A 27,058-nucleotide genomic window follows, 5' to 3' on the forward strand; every position below is an offset into this window, starting at 1 on the left:
TTCATTTAGAACTACCATTAGATTCCATGATCCTCAAAAAATAAATCCTGACAAAACAGACTCAATAACCATGACTTTTTTTCTGTCTATAGAAAGTCAATGAAATAAGAAAACAGAGCCAAAGATTTTTATAAAAGGGATCGCCATGAAAATTATTTAAAATCAAATGGATGAAAAAAGGCCATTATTAAGTCAGAAAGAACTTTGGCTTGACGTTAGTGCTTTTTCCCAATCATAAGGATTGGGAAAATGAATAAATGAAATAACCTCATCCTCTGGGTCGGGACTGGCATTCCTCCTTTTCCAGTTATTTAGAGACTCTTATAGGGTTTGAAAGTCTTGGATTTGCCCTTCAATTATCTCCATGCTCAGAAAAGAGACTAGTTATTCTCTTACATCCTGCAATCACACAGCATTTGCAGGACAAGATGAGGAAGGGCTAAGTGCTCAAACTCTCTCATATAACCTCTCCTTTCCTCTCTCTTCTCTTTCCTGTCCTCTCTTCTCTTCTACTCTCCCTCTCCCTTTTCTTCTCCTTCTCCCTCTCCCTTTCCCATTCCCTCTTTTCTCTTTCTCTTTCATTCTCCCTTTCCTCTCCTCTCTTCTCCTCTCCTCTCTCTCAAAATATCTTTTGTTTTTTTAACCTTCCTTGGTCATTTTTAAAAATATCCCCCCATATCAATTAAGCATGGTTTATCTTTTTAAAAAATATTTTAATAAAGCTTTTTTTTATTTTCAAAATATATGCATGGATAATTTTCAGTATTCACTCTTGCAAAACTTTGTGTTTCAATTTTTTTCTTTCTCTTCCCTCACCCTCTCCGCTAGATGAAAGTAATCCAGTATTTGTTAGACATGTGCAATTCTTCTAAACATATTTCCACAATTTTCAAGCATGGTGTATTCTCATATAATTTCATGACAAAACCTGACTTTTGACTTATTTTTCTCTCAGTTCAACCATTTCAATAGTTCAATAAGCACAATACTATCTATAATAACATATATCTATAATGTCTATAATAGCATTTACATAAAGCTTATAGGATTGTATAGAACTTTACAATTATTATCTCATTTGATCCTAATAAAAACTGAGGTATGGGGGATATTATTATTCTCATCTTAAAGTTGAAGAAACTGAGCCACACAGAAGTGAAGTGAATTGCCGATTAGGAAGGGTGAATGTTGAAAAGGAAGAGAGGAAAAGAAGGAAAAGGGGAAGAGAGGAATAATCACCTCCGTGCAGAGACAGAGAGACAGATTTGGTGAAAGACAATAAGGGAATGAACAAAAGAACAAAGAACATTTTTGTCAGTAAGGATGGAAGCCCATCTTACTTAGTCAACCTCATAGCTGGGAACGTATTGATGCTGCAACTGTTTTTCAGACTCTTCCTTGTCTATAGGATTTTGTGGATTACAGTTTTGTGGTACATTTTTCCATCACCTTGAGGGACTTCCTGCCTTTTGAGAAATGAGCAGAACCCATAGATGGTCATTTCTATGGTTTCCTGGATTTTCAAATGTACCAGTGTTTGGCTGCTATAAATACACTGGGTCAGAAAAACCTGGCTGGGGGTAAGGAATAGGACTGTGTCCCCCATTTACTTTTTTAAACAGAAAACAAACAGTATTTCAGTAACCCATTTTACATTTGCTATAACAGATTCTTAAAGTTCAATTGGCACTGAATAAAATTTCATACGAGTTTCATTAGGTGTTAAATTATAATCAGCATTTGCCATCCTCCAGGTTACAATGTAAGGAACCGTTCAAAATATTAAAATTACAGGAAGTTGGAACCAGAAGGATCCTTAAGGAACATTTCATTTTCAATTCCCTCTTTTTTCCCTCTTTTTACAGATTAGTAAACAGAGACTCAAAGAAAACTGATTTATCCAAAGTCATTCAGCTACTTAAGCAGATGATCTGCAATTAGAACCCAGAGCTCTGGGCTCCCAGTCTACTTTTCCCCCACTCGAACAAAAAAAATACTTTGGGGATTATTGACAAAGCATGAACTAAATCCAGGATCAGAGCAAGAAATACCTCATACTCAAGAAATAAGCTTTCTTTTGAGGATGGACCAGCTTTCATGCTGCCTATTTAAAAATATGTAGAGGGGTTTCACGGATCGATCCGGTGGCCCCAAAGGTCTCCCCTGCCCTGACATTTCTGTGATTCCTTGAAGCTTCCCAATTTTTCACAGCAGTCATAGTGCTTTAAAGATGGAGGGACAAGAGATGGCCAAAGCTGGTCAGACAGAAAAGAGAAGAAGCCTGAATTAGTGTGATTGGAGAGGGATCCACTCTCATCCTGAATCAATGAGACCCTCTCGCTCCCATGATTGTGTCCCTGCTAAAGACCTGAACTTTTGGTGTGGAGGGTACATCCAAATCCTCTGGCTTCCAGGACTTGGCGTCCCGTTGGCTCCCTTCATAATCAATAGCAATCTTGCCTCCAGAATGTACTTGCTCAGGCTGATTAAGTTCATAAATAAAACCAAGTGGTTCCTTGTTCTCTGTTTTTCCTCCTCTTGTTTTGATGTCTGCATTTTAAACTGCTTTGTTCCCTTTTCTGCTTTTGACTCTGGCAGTTTGTTCATTTCCAGCCAGACTAGAAATAGAATATGCATTGGGGACTGTCTGAACTCAGAACCTAATTATTTATCACATTGTCTTTCCTGGTTCTCCATTTAGTTAGTGGAAATGTGTTTCTGTGTTATAGATTTAGGATGTATTCATTACTTATGATCATCTGGCCCCATTTACAAGACTCATAGGAAAACCACAGGCTATTAAAGGGCAGCTTTCCTTCTTGCTTTCAAGCCTATTCAAAGTAAGCTTGTAGTGGTTGTTTTTCTGGTTTTTTAGATGATGTACCTTTATTTGTGTTGGACAAATCCTTATTTCATTCAAAAATTATTATTGAGTGCCTAATATATATGCCTGTGACTAGGTGCTGGATATGCAAAAATGAGAAATCAAGATGGCCTTTTCCCTTGGAAATTTCCACTAGAATAGGGAGACATAAAAAACAAATAGGTAAGCACAATCACATGTAGAATATCATAGGGGCAGAGGAGGACTTGGGTAGAGAACTTGTAGGAAAGTACAAGAAGGAAAAGACAAGTTTAAGCTGATAAGGAAAGAAGGATCAAGGAAAGGGGCTACCTGCTCTGTACTCTGAAGGAAAAGAAGGATTTCCAAGGGTAGGGAAGTATTGCAGTAGGAAATGGAAAGACAGGCTTGGAAGGAAGAATGTATGGGAGGAATAATCTGAAAAAGGGTGAAAAGACAAGTTGAGGCAGATTGGAGAGAGCCTTAAATTCCCAAACTAAGAAGTCTGTGTTTTAGCCTTCAGGTGATTGGGAGCCACTGAAAGCTTTTGAGTCACTGGTCAGACTGGTTCATTAGAGAAGTTATTTTGGCAGGTGTGTGAAAGATTAATAAAAGAGCTGAGAGATTGGAGGTAAAGAATCTAGGTGACAGCTGATGAGGGACTAATGGGAAATGCAAAGAAGATGACAAAATTGAAAAAAAAAACTAGGGGCACTGGGAAGTAGGACTCCGAGGCAGAGGGATGATAAGTGACTTGGGAAATGTCTGAACCTGGATATGAATATAGATCTTTGACTCTGACACTCAGCTGTGTTGGGGGGAAGAGAAAGAGTTAAAATTTACTCCAAACAGGCCCATTTCTGCTCCACACAAATTTAGAGGAAATATATCAGCCTATATCTCTTCTGCCCTTGTGGCCAAATTCGTCCATAAAGCCTCCACTTTCTCTCCTTTCACCGCTTTCTTAACCCTTACAATCTGCCTCCCCCTGCACCATTCCACCAGAAGGGCTCTCTCCAGGTTACAGGCCATCGCCAAGCTGTCCAACCCAATGGCCTTTTCTCAGCGCTCACTCTCCCTGATCTCTTCCTCCTACCCTTTTCTTTCTAGATCTCCAGGGCACCACTCCCTTCTGGCTCTCCTGCCTCTCAGACCCTCCTGAATCAGTTCATAAAAATATACTGAGTGCAAACTGTACACTAGGCAGGTCATGCTCTTTAACTAAAGGTGTTCCCTACGTGTCTGTCCTGGACCCTCTTCCTCCTCCCTCTTAGTCTTCTCTTGGTGATCTTATCAGCTCCCAGGGATCTATTTACAGTGTCCATGTGGACAGTCTACCTATCTCACATTTCCAGCTGCCTTTCATTTGACGTTTCAACTAGATGTCCAGGAGACATGTCCCAAACTGAGCCCATATTTCCCCTTAAACTTAACTGTCTTATTACAGTCGAGGGCAAACACTGTCCTCCCAGGTCCCGGGACTCACAGCCTAGGAAACATCCTTACTGTCTCTGCCCCCAGTCTTTTGCCAAGTCCTATAGGTTCCTCCTTTGCAGCATCTCTTTAATGTGTCCCCATCTATTCTCAAACACTGCCCCACCCTAGTCCCTGGATTATTTCAATGGCTGCTGGTGGACTTTCTTGCCTCAAGTCTCCAGTCCAGTCCATCCCCCATTCAGTAACCCAACCTCCAACTCAGGAAACTCCAGGGCTTCCAAATCACCTCTAGGATCAAACACAAAATCTTTTAGGATTCCAAGCCCTTCACAATCCAGCCCTCTCCTACCTTTGCAAGTTCTTCTTCCTCCCTCCTCAACATGTACTCTTAGATGCATTGGCCCTGGCTTCCTGGCTATTCCATAAAGAAGACACTCTATCTTAGCAATTTTGGGGGGGTCTCTGGGCATTTTCTCTGGCGGTCTTCCATGCCTGAAAGACTCTCCCTACTTATTCTACCTCCAGCTTCCTTTAAATCCCAACTAAAAATCCCACCTCCTACAGGAAGTCTTCCCCAACCTCTCTTAATTCGAATGCCTTAACTTCTTTTAATGATTTCCTACTTATTATGTACACGGCTTGTTTGTACTTATTTATTTGCTTCTTTTCTCCCCTATTATACCAGGAGCTCCTAGAGGACAGGGACTCTCCTTTGCCTCATCTTATATTCCCAATGTGGGGTAACATTTTTCCTATAAAATAAATGCTTAATAAATATTTATTGATTGACTGATGTGACTATAAGATACTTAAAACAAGAGATTCCAGTATTCTTAAATTATTGATTTTAATATGAATTAGAATCATATTAGAATATAAATTCTAATTGCTGCACCAGTTCACTCTTGTACTTTTCCTTTAATCCCCTTAATTGGTCATGGGAACAGAAGGCTTACCAGACAAGATCTGGTTCTTGGACCAGCCGGGCCATTCTGTTTTTTTCCCCTAGGTCCCTACTTGCTTATTCTATCATTAAAATAATGGGGAAAATTAACTCTTTTTGTCCCATGTAGTTTGATTTATGATTTCATGAAATTACATTCAGGAAGACAGGGCTTTGAGGAAGCCCTTTGGAATTCAAATAGAACGCTTTTTTTTTTTTTTTTTTTTTTCTGATTGGACAACTGGTCCCAGCCCAGACTTCACTCAGTCATTGTTTGGGTTTTTATGGCTCTGTTCTGTTCTGATTAGAAACGCTGAGGGTTCCCCCCCCCTTGGTTTGATCTCCTTTTTCTTTCTTTTTATTTCTGAGCAGGAAAATTATTTTTGCTTTTTTTCTTATTTAGTTAACACAACTACTTTTGGCTTGATTCTGACCTAGCCCTAAATCACAGAATGGGTATTGCCTCAGACAAACCAAAGACTGGGAAAGACCTTTCCTTAAAAAGACCAAGGGCTCCCCCTGCCTCGAAGGTCATCTCCGGCTGTCCTCTCTGTCTTGCCATTGGACTTAGATGACCTTGGAGGGGAGAGGGAAGCTGATGGCTTAAACCCAGTTTATTTACAAGTGCAGACCTCACCCTCCTGAGAATGAAAGACGAGTAATAACACTCTGTGTCAGACGGTGGCACCAAGGGAAAGAAGGAAGGTGCAACCTCGAAGAAAGCTGGATCTTCAGCCTCAGTTTCCAAATTTAGGAATGTGTCCCAAACATGCTGGTTTCCTGAACTGACTGAGGCCCTTTTGGGGCTACCAGTAGAGGCAGCCAATCATAGGTGGTCACTCTGCTCTGGGCACTCTCCATAATATGCTAGGCTATATTTCATCCGCCTCCTTTTCTTTACTTTAAAAATTTCCAGGGATTATAACGTGGAACTTATATCAAAGTTGGGTCTTCCGATGATTGTTCAGTGATGTTTTTTCTTTTTCCAGGAAGGAGATGTTTGGCCTAATTCAACAACTCAAATCAGTGTGATCTTTAATCCTCGAGAAGCCAAGCTCTATCAGCAGACAATTTACTGTGACATTTCAGGTACAGAGTGCGAGGTCCCGGTCAGAGAGGGAGTGGGGATGGAGGATTTCACAGGGGAAACAAGGCTCAGAGGTCAGGGGGCTCACCTCATTCTCGGCCCCAGTGAGCTGACTGGAGCTTTTTGCTCATGGTTACTTCTGGAAGGAAAATGTTGTTCAAGTTCCTTTGAGGTCTAAAATCTGACAAAGATCAAAGAGTTATGGTGAATTGTATATGAATCTTCAGGGGGAGATGACAGAGATCAGAGAGTTGTGGTGAACTGTGTGTTCCTTATGAATCTCCGGGGAGATGCAGGAAAACGTGCAGTCTTGGGCTGTGCTGAGAGCCGAGTTGTTAAAGACTGAGAGCTTCCAGGCCGCCGATCTGATCAGACCTTAGGTAGCTTTGGACTCTCGTGTGGGTGCCGTATTTGGGGAAGGATGTGGATGATCTGGGGACCTTTCAGAAGATGGGACTCAGGATGCAGAAGGCTCTAGAGTTTGTGCTACTGGCCGATTGACCAGTACTGGGGATCCCACTGTATGATACTCATTCTGTCAAAGCTCTACCTCCCAGATGCACAGGAACAGAATGACTCTCTTCCCCCGGCACTGAATACCACAAAAAGAATGTTCTGTTTAATGGGTGCTTACCTGGCTTCCACCTGAGGAGCCCTCTCAGTTTAGACTAGTCTGTCTTTTGAAAATCCCTTTGGCACATGGGATGGATCCAGTCTCTCGGCAACCACTAGGAGAATATAATGAACTAGGAGGGATCCTCGATTTATTCAGGTACCACCTGCCTGACAGGCTGTAATTCCTACTCACTTTCAGAAGTGGCCCAAGCATGGATCCTGAGAGGATTCCCCGCATGACCCCTCTGAACCTAGAATCCCCAAAGCAGTCTAGGAACCCCTATGGGGTTTGGCTTTTTGTCCCATGTTCTAGGGACATCCCGTGGAGCCATCTCCTAACTTCAGGCCTGGAACACCCTCCCTCCTCATCTCCCTTCAGGTCCTTCCCTAGCCTGGGTGGCTAAGCTGAGATGGATAGCTGAAAGAGGTAAGGGTTTTGGTAGTGAACACGTGGGTCTTCTGACCAGGTGTTCACTCGGGAACCAACAAGTCAGGGCATCAGTCAGGGCATTATGTGAGTAGGTATAATAAAGGCTTTTAAGATTACACGTGGCTGTTCTTGAGTGCGCTACGGTTATTAAGCTATAGATTCAAGAGATCGTGGCCAGAGACCTTTGAAGGCCTCAGAGGAGGCGAGCTGGGTAGAGTTACACTGCAAAGGTCAGTGGTCAAAGGTATTCTGTTGGGCCTAGGACAGACTGGTTATAGTAACTGCCAGGAGAGCATGCAACAAATGATCCCCCTTAAAGCCACTGCTGCCCTTCTGTTATTTCTCGCCAATTTGTCCTGCTGTGGAGTTGTTTGTAGTGGTCTCTCCCATCCAGTGGCAAGGTCCTCAGGAGCAGGGATCTCTCTGTATTCCCAGCATTCAGCAGGGTGCCCAGCAAAGTGCTAAGGTCATCACAGCTTACTATTCTGATATGTTCCTCTGGCCCACGGCTTCCTGACGATACCCCCATTAATTGTATTCTGGGATACTTTACCATTCTTGGTCTGTATTCAAATAGTATGCGGCTTAATACCCTTATATTTTGATTTTTTAGTGGATTTATGTCTTTTAAAAATTTTAATTAAAGCTTTTTGTTTTCAAAATATATGCTTAGATAATTTTCAACATTCACCCTTGCAAAACCCTGTGTTCCAAATTTCTCCCCCTCTTCTCCCCACCCCCTCCCCTAGATGGCAAGGAATCTAATTCATGTTAAATATGTGCAGCTCTTCTATACATATTTTAGCAGATTTTATCTTTTATCTTTTGTTTTCACATCAATTAGATTTCTCCATATTCTCTCCCTCCAGCTCCTGCCTCATCTCACCAATCACAGCCATTCCTTACTAACAAAATCTATAAAGAGGAAGAAGAGGGGGAAAATTCACTGACATAATCACATGCAGAGTTCCAAACCTTCCCCCACTCGGCCTTGCCAAAGAGTTGGGAGAGGAGCCTGCTCAAGTTTCTTCTCGGGCTAAGCTTGGCCATCATAGTGTCACAACACTCACCTTCAACTGGGTTACGACCAGTTCCTCGTATAAGTCATTTCATTCTGAGCCTGAGTCCTGCCGCAGTGATCCCGTAGAGCTCAGATGTGCTGACTGTTATCATTTTCTGTCTAAATGACATTCTCTCTTGACTTCTCTAGAGCATTTAAAAATGTACCTGGCAAGGAAGTCCTTTTATTTACATAGTAATTGCACAGCCTGTATTTGGGCAAATCCATGCAATTCTATGACTTAAGTTGATAAATGATCTCATTATTCTTATTGCTACCAGCAATAATAGTTGAGGGACAGCCAGGTGGTACAGTGGGTACAATCCTGGAAGTTCAGGAGTCCCTGGGTTCAAAGGTGATCGTCTCTTCTTGCTTCAAGCTCAGTGATTCCTTAATATTAGGTTTGATGCTGTTGCTAAAACTTTCTTTGTCTTGGCCTGGAGAGCACCTCCACTTCCTCCATACTACTGATAGACTTCTCTTTCCTGGCATGAAAACCTAATTGTTTTATATTATATATAATATATATGTCATACCTTTTTAATATTACAAAGGATAGAATAGATATGCTTTTTCTTTATATATTATACAAATATATATAACATATATGTTATATATAAATATATATTATATATATGTATATTAAACCCACCACGTTTTATACACTAATTCACATGCTTTTAACCAGATTTTTGCATACTAATATATAATTTAGTGAGCATCTGAGAGACCCTTGGAATGGAATTGTCAAAACCAAGTACAATAATAACAGCCACTCTTATTTCAATGACCCCTGAAGGTTTACAAGCCTTAAGGTGAGATGTGTCCCAAGTATTACCAGCCCCAACTCATTGCCCATAGAGTCTCCTCCTTGTAAGTGTCTGAGGCGGCCTCACTTCCAGGCTTTAATCCAGATCCTCCAACCATGGTCATAGAACCGAGGAGCCTTCAGAGGGTCATTTAGTCCATCTCCCTGCCTCGAGGCAGGACCACACTGACACCACAGTATCTTTAAAGACCTCCAGATAAGATACACTTGCTAACATCTTACAGCTGTAAGGGATCAGAAATTCTTCCTTCCCCTTTAACTTAATCCTTCCTGCTACAGCTTGTTATCTTTCTCCCACTTAATTGATATTCTTGCTTTTGAAAAATGGAGTTGGAAATCGTGATAGGTTAAATTCTGTTGGCAAGTTGCATGTATAGGATATGCCACTTGAATGCAGACAGATGTATTAAAACAGGACTCTTGTCATTCTCAGGAGCCAAATACTTCGGAATAATTAATGGTGCAAAAGAAAACATTTTGGCCCCCTCTTTTATTACAATACACCTCAATATATAAATATATACTTTTTAATGTAAAGTAGTCAAGTTAACAGATGGGGAAAGCTTTGGATCTGACAGTTATAAATCAGCTCACTGTTTATTCCATGATCCAGTTACAATTTCCTTTCCTGGCTACCCTGAAAGTGTGATCTATATTCTGGATACTTCTCTTTGGAACAAAGAAATGCCGCTTATCGTCAATAGACTGAAGCCATTAGAATAATGGGGTGGGCTAGGAATGGACGAAGCCATTTTTCATGTGGTTTCAATTCCTATGTTGAATACCTCTTAGAGACTTATTAATGAAGTGTCACTGGAAAGAAACAATATTAATAAGCCAAAATAATGTTGCCCACCAACTAGCACAGGGGTCAGTTATCAATACAAATATTTATTGGTTGAGTGAGAGGGATTAAAGTTTTAATTTCATTTCTATTTCTACTAGATGATTATAAATAAAACTTCCCTTTGGCTTGTGAGGTAGGAGAGGCTGTCTATGACTAACTGATTGCTTTGGAAGGTGAGGGTGATGGTTGTGTATATGTATGTATGTGCCCATTTACAGCTTCATCATAGACTAGGAAAGGACCTTAAAAATCATTTGATCCAATCTCTTCATTAGAAAGGAAATTGGGGTCCAAAACAAATGATTGACCTTCGTAGTTGACTTTCCTGTGAATGTTTTGCTAATTATATTCAAATCAAATATACAATAATTACTGAATAATTCCTATGGACAAGATTCTGTTTTAGGGACCACGAGAAGTGCCAGACTTATTCCATGTCCTCAGAGAGAGTTATTGGGAACAAGTCATAAACTTGAGAAAAATAAAATTATATTAGACTATATAAGAAATTATAAAAGTCATAAATTTATAGCAAAAAGTACATTAGGGACCATCTGGTCCAACTGCCTCATTTTATAGGTGAGGAAACTGAATCCTGAAGACGTTAAGTGACTCCTGCAAGAGCACACAACTAATAAGCTGCAGAGATAGGATTTCAGTATAGATCTCTCTGTTCCCAAACCCAGGACTCTTTCCAGATGCTATGTCTCCTTCCAAGGCACAGATATTATATGATGATGTGTACTTGTCCATAGAGTATATGTGTATCAGTCATTTTATTAATGGAAGCATCGAATGGGGCTTCTAAAACAATTTTTCGGTTACACTGTCTAACAGGCTCAGGGGAACATTCTCCCCACACCTGATGTACTGTTGGGCAAAATCCCTGCAGGCCTATATAAGGGTAACTCAAGGTCTGCAGATACTTTTCTAATAGTAAAGCTCACATGTCCCCCTACCAGTATGTTCTCTCACATTGATTATCAGTTGAGATCAAATGCCAGATGGATTTAATGAGCTTTTTAGAAATGGGCATCTACTAAACGATTGACACAAATGCCCCAATTTCCCTGGGCACACTCTCCCATAACTCCCATAAATGGCAACTCACAGATCCCAGTTCCTGGACATCTTTTCCTCCCTTGCTGGAGTCCTCACTAAGCCCTGCTTTAGCACAATGGAGCCTTTTTCCAGGCCCCTTCTAGAGTCTGAAGCTGCCTTTCTTGGAGTATCTGGTTTATCCTCAGCTCCTGACACTTACATAGCTATCAGTTGTCCTGGAAACCCTTCTAGATCTAAGATCCCCACAGGAAGTCCAAAATCTTCTGATCTAATTAATTCAATAACCACATTGGCAAATCATTAAGATAGGTAGTTTAAAGGAGATGAGGTGATTGTTTGAATGAATAAGCCCCCTTCCTTATAAATAGGTAACATGAATAGTAGATATGGTCCCTTTCATAAGGAATCTAGATTCTAAATATCAGAAAGGTAAGTCTCAAAAGACTTTGATCTCTGGTCTTACTCAGTGAGGGTTAATTTAACTCCATACCCACTCATTCTGTGCCTACTATGTGCAAGGCAGAATATTCCCATGTCAAAGATCTCAGAGGGCCAAGTAAGGAACACTGGAGGCTTAGTCAAATCGCTCATTTTAAATGGTGCATTAACAGGCAAGTCTTTCTCCCTGAATTAGAGCAATTACAAATTATTCTGATGAGAACATTCATAATCCTGATAAGTAGTCAGTATTCAGATATACACACTGAGAGAGAGAGAGCTCTGGGTCCGTCTTTCTCTTCTCTTTGGGAGAATTTGTAGCTCAAAGCTGCAATAAAAACTGTTCTCTAAAGATAAGAAACTGGCAATACTTCTGTTCCCTAAAGGTAAGATATATCTCCGAAGCTGACTAAATTATCATTCCTGCTGCCCAGTATAAAGAGCTTCTGCAGTAATACTGACTTGGCAAGTAGCTGATAATTTGTCAGGCAGAATCTGGTCTGGGAAGGGTGAAGAGGAGGCGGGGAAAGTAGAGAGAAAATAATGCAGGTTCAATCAATCAATAAATCAGTGAATAAACAAACATTTAACTAAGTGCAAAGGGAGCAGGGAAGAAGATTGCTGTTTTTAAGAAGCTTAGAGGAGACATCCTGTTTCATATAGAAATAACACAGAAATATCACACAATAATTAGGTATGAGTTTCTGAGGGAAAGGCCTATATGGAAGGCTGTCTGAGCTGAGCTTTGAAGAAAATCAGTCATTCTAAAAGACCAAGGAAGGGAATTCCACATAGGGGAGATACTCTGAAGAAAGGCATGAGGCAGCTTTGGAAGGATGTGTGTAAGGAACAACAAGAAGGGCATTTTGGGGGGACAGAGAAGTGAAAGAAGGGAAGCAGTGCATAACGAGGCTGGAAAGGGAGATGGGAGCAAGTTGTGGAAGGTTTTAAGTGTCAGACAGAGGAGTTGGAACTTTATCTTAGAGGTAATAGGGTGTCATAGGAGCTGATTAAGCAGGGAAGTAGCATGGTCAGTTCCGTGCTTTATAACTATTAGTTTGGCTACCACATGGGATTTAGATTTGAGAGGGAAGGCATTTAGGGAAGAGAAACCGGAGAGGTTATGTAGGGGGGTCTGAGCACGAAGTAATGAGGCTGATGATGGTGATGATACAACTAGAGAAAAGAGGATGGCTTCCAGAGATTTGTGGATCTAGGATTAACAAGCTTTGTAAACCGTTAAGGGAAGAGTGAGGCATTGAGGAAGGCTTTGAGGTTGTGAAACTAGGTGATTAGAGGGAAGATGCTGTCTTTTACAGAGAAGAAAATTTGGGAGAGGAGTGAGTTTAAGTGTTTATTTTTTTTCCTTTCTTCTTCCTTTCTTCTTTTGTTCCTTCCTCCCCTCCCCCCTCTCTTCCTTTTCTGCCCCTTTCCCTCTCCCTCCCTCTCTTCCTTTCCCTCTCCCCCCCCTCCCTTCCTTCCTTCCTTCCTTCCTTCCTTCCTTCCTTCCTTCCTTCCTTCCTTCCTTCCTTCCTTCCTTCCTTCCTTCCTTCCTTCCTTCCTTCCTTCCTTCCTTCCTTCCTTCCTTCCTTTCTCTCTCTCTCATATCTAAAAAGTGAGTTTAGGTATTTATTTTTCTTCTTCCTTCCTTTCTTTTGTCTCTTCCCCTCTCTCTCCATCTCTTCTCTCTCTCTCCTTCTTTCTCCCCCTTTCCTTCTCTCTCCTACTTCCTTCCTTCCTTTTTTCCTTCCTCCCTCCTTCCCTCCCTCCCTTTTTTTCTTTCTATCTTTCTTATCTTTTATCTTTTCTTTTCTTTTTTTTTTCTTTCGTTCCTCTCCTGTCTAAACTAGAGAGTATGGTTATGAGGAGCAAACTGCCAGACAGAACTGGAAGAAATGGGTTTCAGATTGCACATAGAAAGGATGGTCTTTTAAATTTTATTTTTCCTCCTCACAGGTAGGGAGTGCCGATTACCCCTTCGAATCAAAGGGGAAGGAATGGGACCCAAAACTATATTCAACTTTGATGTGTTAGATATTGGTAAAGCTTTTGTTGGATCAATACATAGCTATGAGGTAAGTAAAAAACGTCACTAGTTAAGTCATTTTATGATGCTCTTGCTTTGATTATTTTTAAAACCAATTTTTATCTTGCTAAATATTTCCCAATTGCATGTAAAAAGTTCTACATTAATTCTTTAAAAATTTGAGTTTCAAATTCTCTCCTTCCTACCTACCCTTCTCCCATTCCTCAAAAAGGCAAGCAATATGATATCAGTTTTACATATTAAGTGATGCAAAATACATTTCCATATTTTTCCACATGTTGCAAAAGAAACCACAAATACACACAAAAACAAGAAAAGTAAAGGTTAAAAAGCATGCTTCAATCTGCACTCAGAGTTCATCATTCTTTCTGTGGAGGTGAATAGCATTTTTCATCATGGGTCCTTTGGAATTATCTTGTATCATTGTCTTGATCAGGTTAGCTAGGTCTCTCACAGTTGATTATCATTACGATAGTGCTGTTATTGTGTACAGTGCTCTCCTGGTTCTGCCCATTTCACTTTGCGTCAGTTCATGTACATCTTTCCAAGTTTTTCTGAGAGCATTCTGCTTGTCATTTCTTACAGCAGAATAGTATTCCATCACAATTGTATACCACAACTTGTTCAGCCATTCCCCAATTGAAGGTCATCCCCACAATTTCTAATTCTTTGCCATTACAAAAAGAGTTGCTATACATATTTTTTGTATATCATAAGACTTTTCCCTCTTCTTTGAGTTCTTTGGGATACAGATCTAACAAAGTATTGCTGGATCAAAAATTATATAGTTTTATAGCCCTTTGGACATAGTTCCAAAAGGCTTTCCAAAATGGTTCACAGTCACCCATGGACAGAGTCCCTATTTTTCTGCACCATTTGTCATTTTCTTTTTCTTTTTTTCTTTGACAACATTTTTAATGTCATTTGTACATACCTAAAAGTAATCCTGATAGGTGGGTTAGCAGAGGACCATCACCTCTTCCTTGCTGATGTAAAGCTGTTTCTCCTCCCTCCAACTCCAGCCTCTGCAGAATTGCATTGGTTCAAAAGAAATGTGAAATGTGCAGATTTAGAGACATCTCCACTCCTCACATTCATGTGAACTAATTGTGTCCAAACTGTGGTAGAGCTCAGGCTCATGTTGGTCTGATCAGCCACCACCGGACACATCGTACCTTGACTCCAAGAAAGTAATTGTCATTTTGGTCTTCTTCCAAATGAAGGACAACATCCAACCATCCAGGACTTTACAATATTAAACTATTAGGGTCATCTCTTCTGAAATACTTAAGCTTCTTAGTGCCTCCTTAATGCCCTGGTTTTGAAAGAAAAACAACTTAATGGGAGAAAGTTAGAATTCAGTTCAAAACTTTGTTTAAAAGTCTGCTGTACTCAGAACACCGTGCTAGATGTTGGAAAAGATTTAAAATTTAAATTATGATCTCTGCTATTAAGAAGGCAACTAGATACAAAACCAGGCAACTATAATTTACATTTCACATGATAATACTATCAGAGGAGGACAGAATAAAGTGTTATGTGATGTGTGAGGTCAAAGGGGAAAGGTCATGAAGCAGGGAGATGAGTGAAAAAATTTTGGTGAGGCTGGTGTTTAAAGGACAGGTAGAAATATCACTGTATACCCATCCAAAATAATCAGAATTATTTCCTTATCCTGGTATTATCTTCTAAAATTGCCTCCAGAGCAACTGCTTTCTTCATAAGTTGTCCATTGGAAAATCTTCATTTCAGGTCCAAAATACATATGGTATTTCTGTAAATGTAGCAAATGAACTTAATTAATATATATGTCCCAAATATTACCGAACATTGACAATGAATACACATACAGCAAATTAGAGCAGTATTAAATGAGCCAGTGCATTATACTGGAGTGTTTTGAGAGCTACACATTGGCAGGGAAGGACAAGCTAAGGTGTTCTCTTACAGGAAAGTTTTGCTCTCTCTGCATTTTAAATGCTGATGCCTCATTACTTCTCTCTATATCAATTTATTATTTTATTTGAGACAAATTTGAATAACTAACCTGTTGCCCTTAGCCAGTGCTGATCTTGGCAGATACAGAAAAATCAAACCAAAACCCCAGACAATGTACAACCCTGGGCCAAGAGTCAAAATCTTGGGTTTTAGGATGAATTTGCCATTAAGCTAGCTGTTTGACCTTGGGTGATAATAACTTTGTCCCCTGGCACACCCCGGCTCCCCTATCTGGTTTTTTAAAGGCTAAGTGCTCATCTTGCACAGAATAAATCATGGATCAATCCCGTTACTTATTGGCATGGGGACTTTGACCTACTTGTCATATCGATGCCAGACTTGATGCAGACAGTTGATCAGCTTAGCTCAGAGTTTCCAAATTCAAGAGATCACTAATAGTCCGGGATCACAAGATGTGTGACCGCATGCTTGAGTAGTTTCATTTATCTGTAAAATGAGGAGACTAGATTAGGGGAGCTCTGTGGTTATGCAATTTTTTTTAACATTATGATATTTTCAGTCTTACTGTATTTAAAGGAGGGACATAATACTGGAGCTGTATTTTCATTTCTTCTTCCAAGAATTGGCTGTTCAAATAAGAGTGATTTCCCATCTTAAACCTTAACATTTTATTCCCAATTTTTCCCTATTTTCCCTAGTTCTCACATGCTGCTTAGTATCTGTTGCTTCATGGAGAAGAGAATAAATTTTTCAGATCTATGAAAAATGGCAGGGATGGGGTGGAGTGAAAAATATCACTTCACAAAATGTTGAAGTAAAAATGATAAACCAGAGAGGTAATCAAGATGGTAACATGATATCCATGATATCTTGGGAAAGAAAATGAGAAGCTCAAGAGTGATAAACAGGCAGTACCATCATCATCATCATCATCATCATCATCATCATCATCATCATCATCAATCATCATCATCATCATCATCATCATCATCTCTTCTACCGTGGGACCAGACAGAAGAAGTATCTAGCCAGCATTAAATCTGGAATCATTCTCAATTTTACAGGATAATTGTCTTTCATTTCTTACAGACGTCAGGTACTTTTGTGCATCAGATAGGGGGGTTGGACAAAACAAAGGGACTTTGAACTCCCTTCCAGCCATAACATTTTGTGATTCTGTGCTCAAGAGCTATGTTACTATATGCTTATGTAATTTATGTAATTATCTGTAATACTACGTATTATGTAATATCTGTAACGAGCTGTCGTCTCCTGAAGCTGCTGGATCGCTCTCTGGGAAGAGATCTGCTGTGTCTACTCAAATCTTTCAGACAGATTCTTCTTCCTGTAGTGAACCGTTGTCTCCAGGTAGTTGCTGTTAACTCTTGTCCAAAGAAGTGACTTCCCTTCCTGCAGAGAGCCCCGTCAAGCCTGATGCAATTCAGAGTCTTCCTTCTTCTCCTGGAGTGCTGTCCTCTTTATCCTCCCAGAGAATGGGCGTGGGATAATGAAAGGGCTTCTGGGAAGAACCACTTCAGCCAATGGGCTTGCTCCTTCTATCAAGTCAACCTGAGTTCTCACCTTGTAATTGTCCAGAAAACCTGAATTCTCACCTTGTCACTGTCCAGACAACCTCAGTTCTCACTTAGTAATCCTAACATCTCCCCCTTTCTTTTGATTTAGAACATAGGACAGTCATGACCTTGAAACATAAATCCATCAATATGGGAAGTATTACAGATAATTACATAAATGACCTTGAAACATAAATCCATCAATATGGGAAGTATTACAGATAATTACATAAATTACATAAGCATATAGTAACATAGTAACATAATACATGCTAGAAGTATATGACAAATAACATAATCAAATAATCAAAAATTGAAAATTTATAAATGTCCATAAGCCCATTGTCCATTAGTCTCATCTTGTGTGAGGAAGTCCAATGATTCCTGCTGGTTTTAAAGTTCTTTAACAGTCTTTTTATTATCCATGCTCTTTCAGTGTCAGATGTTTCTTAGATCTTCTCCTTTATTTTGAGGTCTTTCTCTTTTTCTGTCTCTCTCTGATGGACAAGGCGAATATGACTCGTTGGCACCCATCTGATTCCTTCTCCTGCTGAAGAAATACAAGCAAACCCTCTCTCCCAGGCATTTAACCTAATTACCTTCTATTTACCACTTTCTAAATCTCTTCTCATCATCTGACAATTACATTGGAGTTGTTTGCACTGGGCACAGCCCTGTTGGTTTAAAAGGCCTGTATTCTCCCCAAGTGTAATCCATTTTTGCAATCTGATTGCCTTTTGACTGACTTATCAGGTAATCCCTTTCTGCCATGTGATTGCTTCTCTGCTGATTGATTAAATCAGAGTCCTGGCCTTCTAAAGGTTCTTTGGGTGTAACATCAGCTGCCATCATGCCCCAAGTCTTTTTTGCCTGGGGCCCAGGTCCAGGGCCCCTCATCCCATTTCCCTGAATTAATCTACACTCTGATGCCCAATGGAGTCCTCTGTTGCATTTTGGACATGGGGTTTTAGGTCTTCTTTCACCCTGTCTTCTCACTATATCTCCATACCTACACTGAGCTCTTAGATGTCCAATTTTTCCACATTGAAAACATCGCCGAGTTTCTCTAGAAGTCCCTTGCCAGGAGGGACCCTGTCTTTCCACATTCATCATTGTCCGGGTGTAAAAAGCATTTGTTCCCACTGTAGCACAGCGTCTTATGATCTCCTCTAAAGGAGCATCTTTGTCTAATCCCCATATAATTCTTTTGCAAATCTCATTGGCATTTTCCTTAGCCAGATGTCTGGTCATTATTTCTGTAGCTGAATTTTCTCCAATAGTTCTTTTGACAGCAGTTTGCAAACGTCCCACAAAATCTGCAAAAGGTTCATTGGGACCTTGCTGTATTTTAGTGAAAGCCTCTCCACGATCTTTCTGTCCAGGAAGGACACCCCAAGCTTTTATTGCAGCCTTAGCAATTTGTTCATATATTGTCATGGTATAATTAATCTGTTCCGAATTCTCTCCATACCGACCTTCACCAGCCAAGTGCTCAAAAGTGAATTGTGTGTTAACTCCTATTTCCAAATTGCATCTGACTTGAATTTTACATAATTCATGAAATTCCGCAAGCCATAATAAATTTTCTCCAGGTTCCAGGCATATCCTTGCTATGGATTTCCAATCATTTGGGGTTAGGACTTCATAAGACAAACCATCTAGTAACATTTTGACATAAGCTGATGTAGTCCCATAAAGGGTACAACCTTTTTTCAAATCCTTAATTTTATTCAAATCTAAAGGTGCATATCTTCTCATTTTATGACCTACAGAATCAATATTTTCAATCACAGGATATGCATGTATAAAATCACTTATATCCTGTCCTTCTCTCTTAGCTTTAACCAATGCTTTTTCTAATCTTGTCATAGGCTTAGGCTGCTTCACAGGCAATTCTGTTTGTGTTTCTGCCTCTTCCTCTCCTCCTTCTTGCTCCACCCATGAAGGGTTAATTGAGGGAGGAGATGGGAGGTGCTCCTGTTGCTCAGAATTGTACTTAACTTCATTGTTATCTGATTCATCCTTTTCACCTAGTTTAGTTGACACTTCCCCATTTTGCTCCTTCATCTCTTCCTTTAGAATAACATTTTTTAAAGCCATTTGGATTAAATTGTAGGTATGAATTGTATCTTTGGAAACTGAGTTTGGTCTGGAACCAAAGGGTAAAATGTCACAAAGGTAATTGTACTGTTCACCTAATTGCTCTCCTACTAATTTCCACTCATCTGGATCCAATTCTTTTTCCAGAGAAAAAGAAGGACATATGACCTTCACAGTTCTTAAAAGTTCAGTAATCTCCTCTAAAATTATAATCAATCCTTGGCTTTTCATAACCTTGATGATGCTCTCTAAACATTTTCCTTGAACAGAAGGTGTTTGCCCCATTTCACTATAAGAGATTCCTGGTTTAGCCCTTAACAAGTTAAGTTCCTTATTTATCTATTAGCACGCTCACTTAATCTTTAACAAAGTTTCCTCGTTACTCACGGTTCTGGGTCAGAGAGACTGAGATCTAGATCGGAAGCTTTTCCACTGGAATCAGGACCGTGTCTGTCCCTGTTCGGGCGCCAAATTGCGAAGGTCTGGTCTAGGTCTTCTTGTCAGGATAAGCAAAAGTCCTTGCCCCACGTTGGGCGCCAATTGTAACGAGCTGTCGTCTCTAGAAGGTGCCGGATCGCTCTCTGGGAAGAGATATGCTGTGTCTACTCAAATCTTTCAGACAGATTCTTCTTCCTGTAGTGAACCGTTGTCTCCAGGCAGTTGCTGTTAACTCTTGTCCTTAGAAGTGACTTCCCTTCCTGCAGAGAGCCCCGTCAGGCCTGATGTAATGCAGAGACCCTCTTCTTGAATCCTGGCTCTGAATCTCCTCCAGCTCTTATCCTTCTCCAGGCCGATCTGCTCTCTGCGCCCAGTGCTGTCTCTTTTTATCCTCCCAGAGAATGGGCGTGGGATAATGAAAGGGCTTCTGGGAAGAACCACTTCAGCCAATGGGCTTGCTCCTTCTATCAAGTCAACCTGAGTTCTCACCTTGTAATTGTCCAGAAAACCTGAATTCTCACCTTGTCACTGTCCAGACAACCTCAGTTCTCACTTAGTAATCCTAACAGTAATAGCTAACTTACATTAAGTTACACTATAATAATAGCATTTTATGTCTGAAAAGGCACTGAGCAGAAGCATGGTATGGTATATACGGAAAGAAAAGGCTTTGAAGAAGCTCCAAAGAGAGACATGAGCTGATCTCCATTTTGCAAGGCTTTCTTTCAAAGATTGCATAAAAAAATCTTAAAAGAGAATTAGAAGAAAAATGGGGAAATGAAATGAGATCATTGCAAGAAGGAATGGGGAAAATGGAAAAAGAATGCAATGAAATTAATTGGCCAATTGCAAAAGGAGCTAAAAAAGGTAACTGAAGAAAATAATACACTAAAAATTAGAATTGAACAAATGGAAGTGAATGACTCAACAAGACTTCAAGAATCAGTCAAACAAAAAAATAGAAGAAAATATATCTCCTAGGAAAAACAACTGATCTGGAAAATAGATCTAGGAGAAACAATCTAAGGATTATTGGGCTTTCTGAAAGCCATGATGAAAATCAGAAACTAGGGATTATCTTAGAGGAGATCATAAAAGAAAACTGCCCTGATATTTTAGAATCAGAAGGTAAAATAGCCATCAAAAGAATCCACTGATCACCACCTGAAAGAGACCCCCAAATTAAATCCCCAAGGAATATCATGGCTAAATTTCAGAACTATCGTACCAAATAAAAGATATTGCAAGCAGCCAGAAAGAAACCATTTAAATCTCGAGGAGCCACAATTAGATTACCCAGGACCTAGCAGCTTCCACCTTATAGGAGCAAAGGGCCTAAAATCTGATACTCCAAAAAGCAAAGGAACTGGGATTACAGTCAAGAATAAGCTATCCAGCTAAAATGAGCATTATCTTTCAGGGAAGAGATGGACATTCAATGATATAAGTGAATTTCACCTATTTCTAATGAGAAAAAAACAGGTTTTGAAGCCAGGAAAACTCAGATTTAAGATTCCCCTCTGAGACATAATGTGTGGATGACCCTGGACAAGCCATATAATCTCTTGGTGTCCCCCAGGCACTTCTCTGAGAAGAAGCAGATCTGACCTGGTAGATGGAGTCTCCTTACCACTAGAATGGAAGCCGCTTGAAGATAGGAATGTATTCTGACCTCCTTTATCTTTCCAGTGCTTAGCCTGATGCCTGGCACAAAATGAGAGCTGAATAAATGCTTCTCATTGAAAGTTCTCTACCAGTGCAGTCACAGGTCCAGGCCCATCCCCTTCCCCTACTGAGCATCTATATGTGAAACAAGGTTTAACCAGTGAGAATAAAAAGCATGTTGGAGATGGCTCCTATCTCCAGAGAACTTGAATTTCAGATGAACAAACAGAACATAAACATCAAAAAGGCACCGATTACTAAGGGCAACTGAGATCCCAAGTATTACTAGAGGCCAGTGAGGGAGAAATCTTGATGAGAGAATAATCTCCATCCAGGGCTTAAAGAACAGGCAAGCTTTGGGGTAGAGGAAGAGAAGGAACAGAGGAGGAGAACAGGGTGAACATAAGAAATGAAAATGATTTAGACAGGAGGTTGACTGGTATGTTTGAGCGAAGAACTGGGAGAGATCACTTTGGAGGCTGGGCTGATGTTCTCTAAGTTCCTCCCCCTTCTAAAATTCTATGAACACTCTAGTTTGCATCAAGATTGTTGGTAAAGAGCATTGAAGAGGGTGAAGCCGGAAGTATAAGATAAAGAATCCTTGTCATTCTGAGTCTTCATATTCAGTTCAATTTACTTCTAAATAAATATGAGATCCAGCTAAGCCTTACACTGTGAGACCGTTTCTGTGATGAGTTTGGGCTCTTTGAACTTTGCTTTTTCTCCTGGTTTCAGCGACTTAACTCCTCTGTAAGATGAGGGCTGCATACTTAGCTACCTCACCTATTTCAAAAGTGTCAGAAAACATTTAAAGCTTCTCAGAGAAAGCATCTATCCATGTGTGATTATCATAAATGCTTATGGAGCCCTTAGATAAAACATGGGAACAGCAGATTTTAATTTAAATAAAGTAAATAAAAGATGATTTGTCTGATTTCCTATTCTATAATTGACTAATTATGTTCCACACATCAAGGAGTCAATACTAATTTTTTTTAAAAAGCAAACTTTTTGATACCTGCATTTCAATATATTTAGTTATCATGCATTTAAAATGTTGTTCTAAATGGGGAGGTCCATAGGTTTAAGCAGACTGTGAAAGGGGACCATGACCCAGAAAAAACATTTCAGAACCACTGCATTAGTGTATCATTTTCCCCCTGCTTCCTTTCTTTGCTTAGAATTCCTGTTACTTTTTCTGCTTTAATCATCTCAACCCAGTGATTCTGTGGAAACAGTGCAGTTCATACCTTTGAAAAGAAGCATCCATTGTAGAGCTTTTCATTCTTGCCTTTTCTCCCCCACTCCCACTTCCTGTAGGCCATTCTATCCAACAAAGGCAGCATTGATGCTCTCTTTAATTTGGAACCTCCGACAACACCTTTGGGATCCTGTTTCATCTTTAACCCCAAGGAAGGTATCGTGGAGCCTTCTGGCCTACAAACCATACAGATTTCCTTCAGTTCGAACATCCTGGGGTGCTTCCAGGAAGAGTTCCTATTCAGTATCAATGGCTCCCCCGAACCTGTGAAACTGACCATCAGGTAAGGAGCTTGAATCAGGACTTCAAACATAGGTAAAATTTTGGTTTTCTGGAACATTGCTCCCCATAGGAATACACAAAAAAAGTCTTTTTTTCCTTTGTGCTAATATTTTCCTCACAGTTAGCTGGAACCAATACTGGACTTTGCTACAGATGCTATCCTTGGGAAGAGCAGCGTGTGACTGAGCTGCTAAGTCAAGTTCAATGACCTTGTTTGCTAATATTTAGAAGAATGATGCTTTCTATACCAACTGCCCTTTCTCTGTTTATGTTCTGACTCCCTGAGCAAGGAAGGAGACTGTATTATCCTACCAGCCTTTGCTTTTATACGAACACTCGATCTCATTAGTCACAGGGCACATTGCTGCTTTAGTTAGGAAAAAAAATCTGGGACTCTCAGCATTCATTCATTCATTTATCTAGCAGACATTTATTGGATTTTAAGGTACTTTTCTAAAAAGTGGTGGATCACAGTTCTGCTGCTTATTACCTGAGTGATCTTTTTCCTCTGGACCTTGGGTTTTCTACTCTCTAAAAAAAATGTGAGGAGCTTGGATTAGGCAATCTTTAAATTCTCCTTCCGTTTTAAATCCTATTATCTTCTTCCCTCGATACTAATGATACTAATAACACTTTTCATGATGTCATTTGGTTTTAAAATGAGTTTCACCTCTATTATTGGATCTTCACAATAACTCTGTGATTAGGTAGGGCAGGGATTATTGTTCTGCTTATAGGTTGTTGCAGGATGAGGAAACTAAGGTTCAGAAAGTTGTGTTTCCCCTTCTCCCAGCCAAGGACGAATAAATAAAGGGAGAAGGGAGAGAGAGAACCTCATAGATGGTTTGGAGATGGCTAGAAAGTGGTCCTCTGATGAACCGGCATACTGGTGGTTAAATCAACTGTAGAAAAAAACCAGGAGTTTATTACAAAGAAGCAAATGTTTAATGATGGTAATTGTGTCCAAGCATCAGCAACAAAGCCTTCCTATATCCAGGCAGCCATAATCATAAAATAAGGCCTTTATGTGGGAGCTTACACCAGACTTTTTTTGGTTTTCTGTTTCCTTATTTAGAATATTGTTTACAATGGACAGCCACACACATTTGTTTTTAATGTGAATTCACATTTTGCATATTATATTTCTTGTGCTTTCTCACTCAAAGTAGCTCCATTTTGCTGTAATTCTGCTGAGGTGGTTGGTTTCTTTTTCTTTTCTTTTTTTTTTTTTTCATAGCACTTGACTAAATGAGTGGGTGCAGAAATGACCTATGGCATCCATGGTTCCCCCAAAGTGACATGTAAGGTCGAGTCCTCTCGTGGGCCAACCTGTGATTATTACACCCAATCCTTCCCCACGGGCCCCATTAATGGTAGCAATCACCAGGGACCTTCAGATTACTCAAGGTTTTGTTAATTCTTTCCCTTTCTGTTCCCCCCGTACAGAGGCTGTGTCATTGGGCCGACTTTCCATTTTAATGTTCCATCTTTAGATTTTGGGGATGTCTCTTTTGGTAAGTTTTTCCTGGGTTCTTAATCGAAGATTCCAGAGAATGACCTTCCACCTTCTGAGGTTTCCATATTTGTGTTGTGATTTCTGTGGCACACAAAAAAAAGCTGGCCTGGACAATTATTGGAGAGTTAAAGAACTATTTGTCCCATTGCTCTTCTGTAGTGTATGTAAATGGTACTTCCTCAGATCAGGAAGTCTCAGGTTCACTTCCAAGTTTCTTAGTTGCTATGAGCCACGAGACTTTTCTTCTCTCAATTCTCTTCTCTTCCCCTATGAAAATCAGTCTGGCTAACATACTTTACTCCAGCTGTCCACACATTCAGAATGGATCCATTTAAATGCAGATTTTTTTGACTAGCCAGGCTCAATCCACAAAAGGCTTTTCAGAGATGATCTGAAGCTTAAACGTGAAATCAATGGTGAATTGATTGGAGGTGCATCATCATTCTCTGCAGAAAATTATCTGCCCCAAGATTCTCAAGAAAACCCATTCCTTTTTCCAAAGCCTTTCTATCCTTTCCTTCCTTTTGTTTTGAAACCCTATATTGTTCTCACTAGAGAGAAAGGATAGAAAATTCAAAAACACTTCTTATATAATTTAAATTTTTTTCCAAAGGTGAACATTTTGCTAGAATTTGATATTTTCTCAAATTTATGGTTATAGCTTTGTTTCTTTAAAGCAGATTTCTTAACCTCGTTTGTGTTGTGGATCCTTTTGGCAGTCCAGTGAAGCCTAGAGATCTCTTCTCAGAATCATGTGTTTAAATGCATAAAATAACACACATTGTTTTACAAAGGAAACCAGTTATATTGAAATAAAGGTGCATTATTTTTTCCCCTCCAAGTTTATGGATCCCCTGAAATTTATCTCCAACCCACTCGGGATCTCAGGTTAAGAACCTCTGGTTTAAAGCCTTAATTACTATTTAATTGACTTATAATGAGGAATCTGGGGAGTCCCCTTGATGTCCTGGACAGGCAATTTCTCTAGCTCCAAGCTCACCTCTGACCCCTTCAGGGGATGGGCTGTTCCCTTGTCAATGAATCTATGCAACTGAAGCTTCTTTTTGGGCCCTGTGGACCTTCCTGACCTCAGCCAGGGAGCTCAGGTGAAAAAGGCTTGGCCACTCAGCAGCAAGAACTTTCCCATTCTATTCTGAAGACTTTCAAGGGAGAAATACTTTGGTTCTTGCTTTTTTAACTCTCTCTTAGCCCTGTGGCTTGTGGCTCAGCTCTTACTTGGCCTGAAGAGATGTGAGCAGGAAACCACAGAAGTCTCTTCAGCAAGGGGGACTCCCCCACCAAAAGGAGCCAGGAGTCGTACTGGGCTCCAGGGGGAGGGCTTCTGTCTACACAATCCCCATTCAGGCTTCATATTGACCTGTTGGTCACCAGGGATTTTCGTAGGGATCTAAGTCTTTAAAAACAAAAGTAAAAGGAATTCTAGAGATCATCTAGCCAAGTCCAAGTCCTCTAATTTTAAAGGTTAAAAAGGGGGAAGGTGGGAGGGGGGGGGAAGTGACTTGCACAAGGATTCATAATGGTTAACAGAGCCAGAATTTGAACCAACATCTTGTAACTGCCAGTCTCGTGCTCATTCCTTTCATGTCCCTTCTTGAGGAATCCTGTTGCTAGATCAATAATTGGTACAAAGCCAGAGATTGAGAAATGGCCCAGGTCTATATAATTCTGGATTCCCATATCCATTTTTAACCTACGTAAAATTACAATTCTTGTTGGCCTCCATTTTCTTGTCTATAAAATGGGTGGGATAATTTTCTCTGATCAAAAATAGGCATTGAGTAGAAAAGGGAACAGCAGTTTGTCTATACATGGATCTCCAGGCATGGCACCATTTCTGAACATGTCGAAATAGCACCAAAACCATAGGTCTCTGGGGGAGAAACAAAGCGGGGCAATGAACAGAGAGATCTTATTCAGCTTAGATGGCAATCTGATTGCACTATGCTTTTTGCTAAAATCCAGATTTTGTCTCCCCCCCAAAAAAAGAGTTTTTTTAAAAAAAAATAAATAATTCTAAGTGCTTTTTTGACATAAAAGGGGGAATATATGTCCATTATGAGTAATCAGAATATGCAGCCAGGAAAACAAATTAGATTTGCTATGATTTTTTTGGGTAACTAGCCATCACTTTCTTATTGGAAGCAGATGTCCCACTGATTGATATCTGGAATGTGGTGTTTCTATAAACTTCCTCTAGCTGTAATTCAGTAACAATTGTGGGGCACCTGTAAAATTTTACAGACTGGGTTTTATCATAGTGACACAGAAAAAAGGCCAGAACACAGAGAAAGTTAGTCTAGAAACAACAGTGTAAGGCTATCCTGACAACCCAGTGCAGGACATGGTGGATGTGTTATTATCCACACCTTACAAGCACGTTGCCCCTCGCCCAAAGTGGCAGGATTGACGTTTATGCCCAACCTTCTAGCTCTCCCCCCATGCCCTCTGACCCACCAGGCTGCCTCTGAAGTAGGAGCTGTCCATTTTTCACCTTTCACTGGTGGGCCCTGTTATCACACTGTGCTGGCTCGCATGACTAGCGAGCGACTCGACTTAGTGGAGATGGATTTCTCACACTTAGCAGACATTGATTTCTAACCTAGGC

The 27,058-nt window shown here is 40.2% G+C and overlaps 1 protein-coding gene across 1 annotated transcript in view; it reads left to right on the forward strand.

Moving 5' to 3' along the window:
* The window catches only part of HYDIN (HYDIN axonemal central pair apparatus protein), a 414,007-nt gene that overhangs the window by 156,538 nt on the left and 230,411 nt on the right, over window positions 1-27,058 (forward strand). The window contains 4 exon segments of the mRNA XM_074285934.1: window positions 6,212-6,311; window positions 13,547-13,665; window positions 22,694-22,917; window positions 24,363-24,430. Coding sequence (XP_074142035.1) covers window positions 6,212-6,311; window positions 13,547-13,665; window positions 22,694-22,917; window positions 24,363-24,430 — 511 coding nt within the window.

This window comes from Sminthopsis crassicaudata, chromosome 2 (genome assembly GCF_048593235.1).
Source record: "Sminthopsis crassicaudata isolate SCR6 chromosome 2, ASM4859323v1, whole genome shotgun sequence".
Classification (NCBI taxonomy): Eukaryota; Metazoa; Chordata; class Mammalia; order Dasyuromorphia; family Dasyuridae; genus Sminthopsis; species Sminthopsis crassicaudata.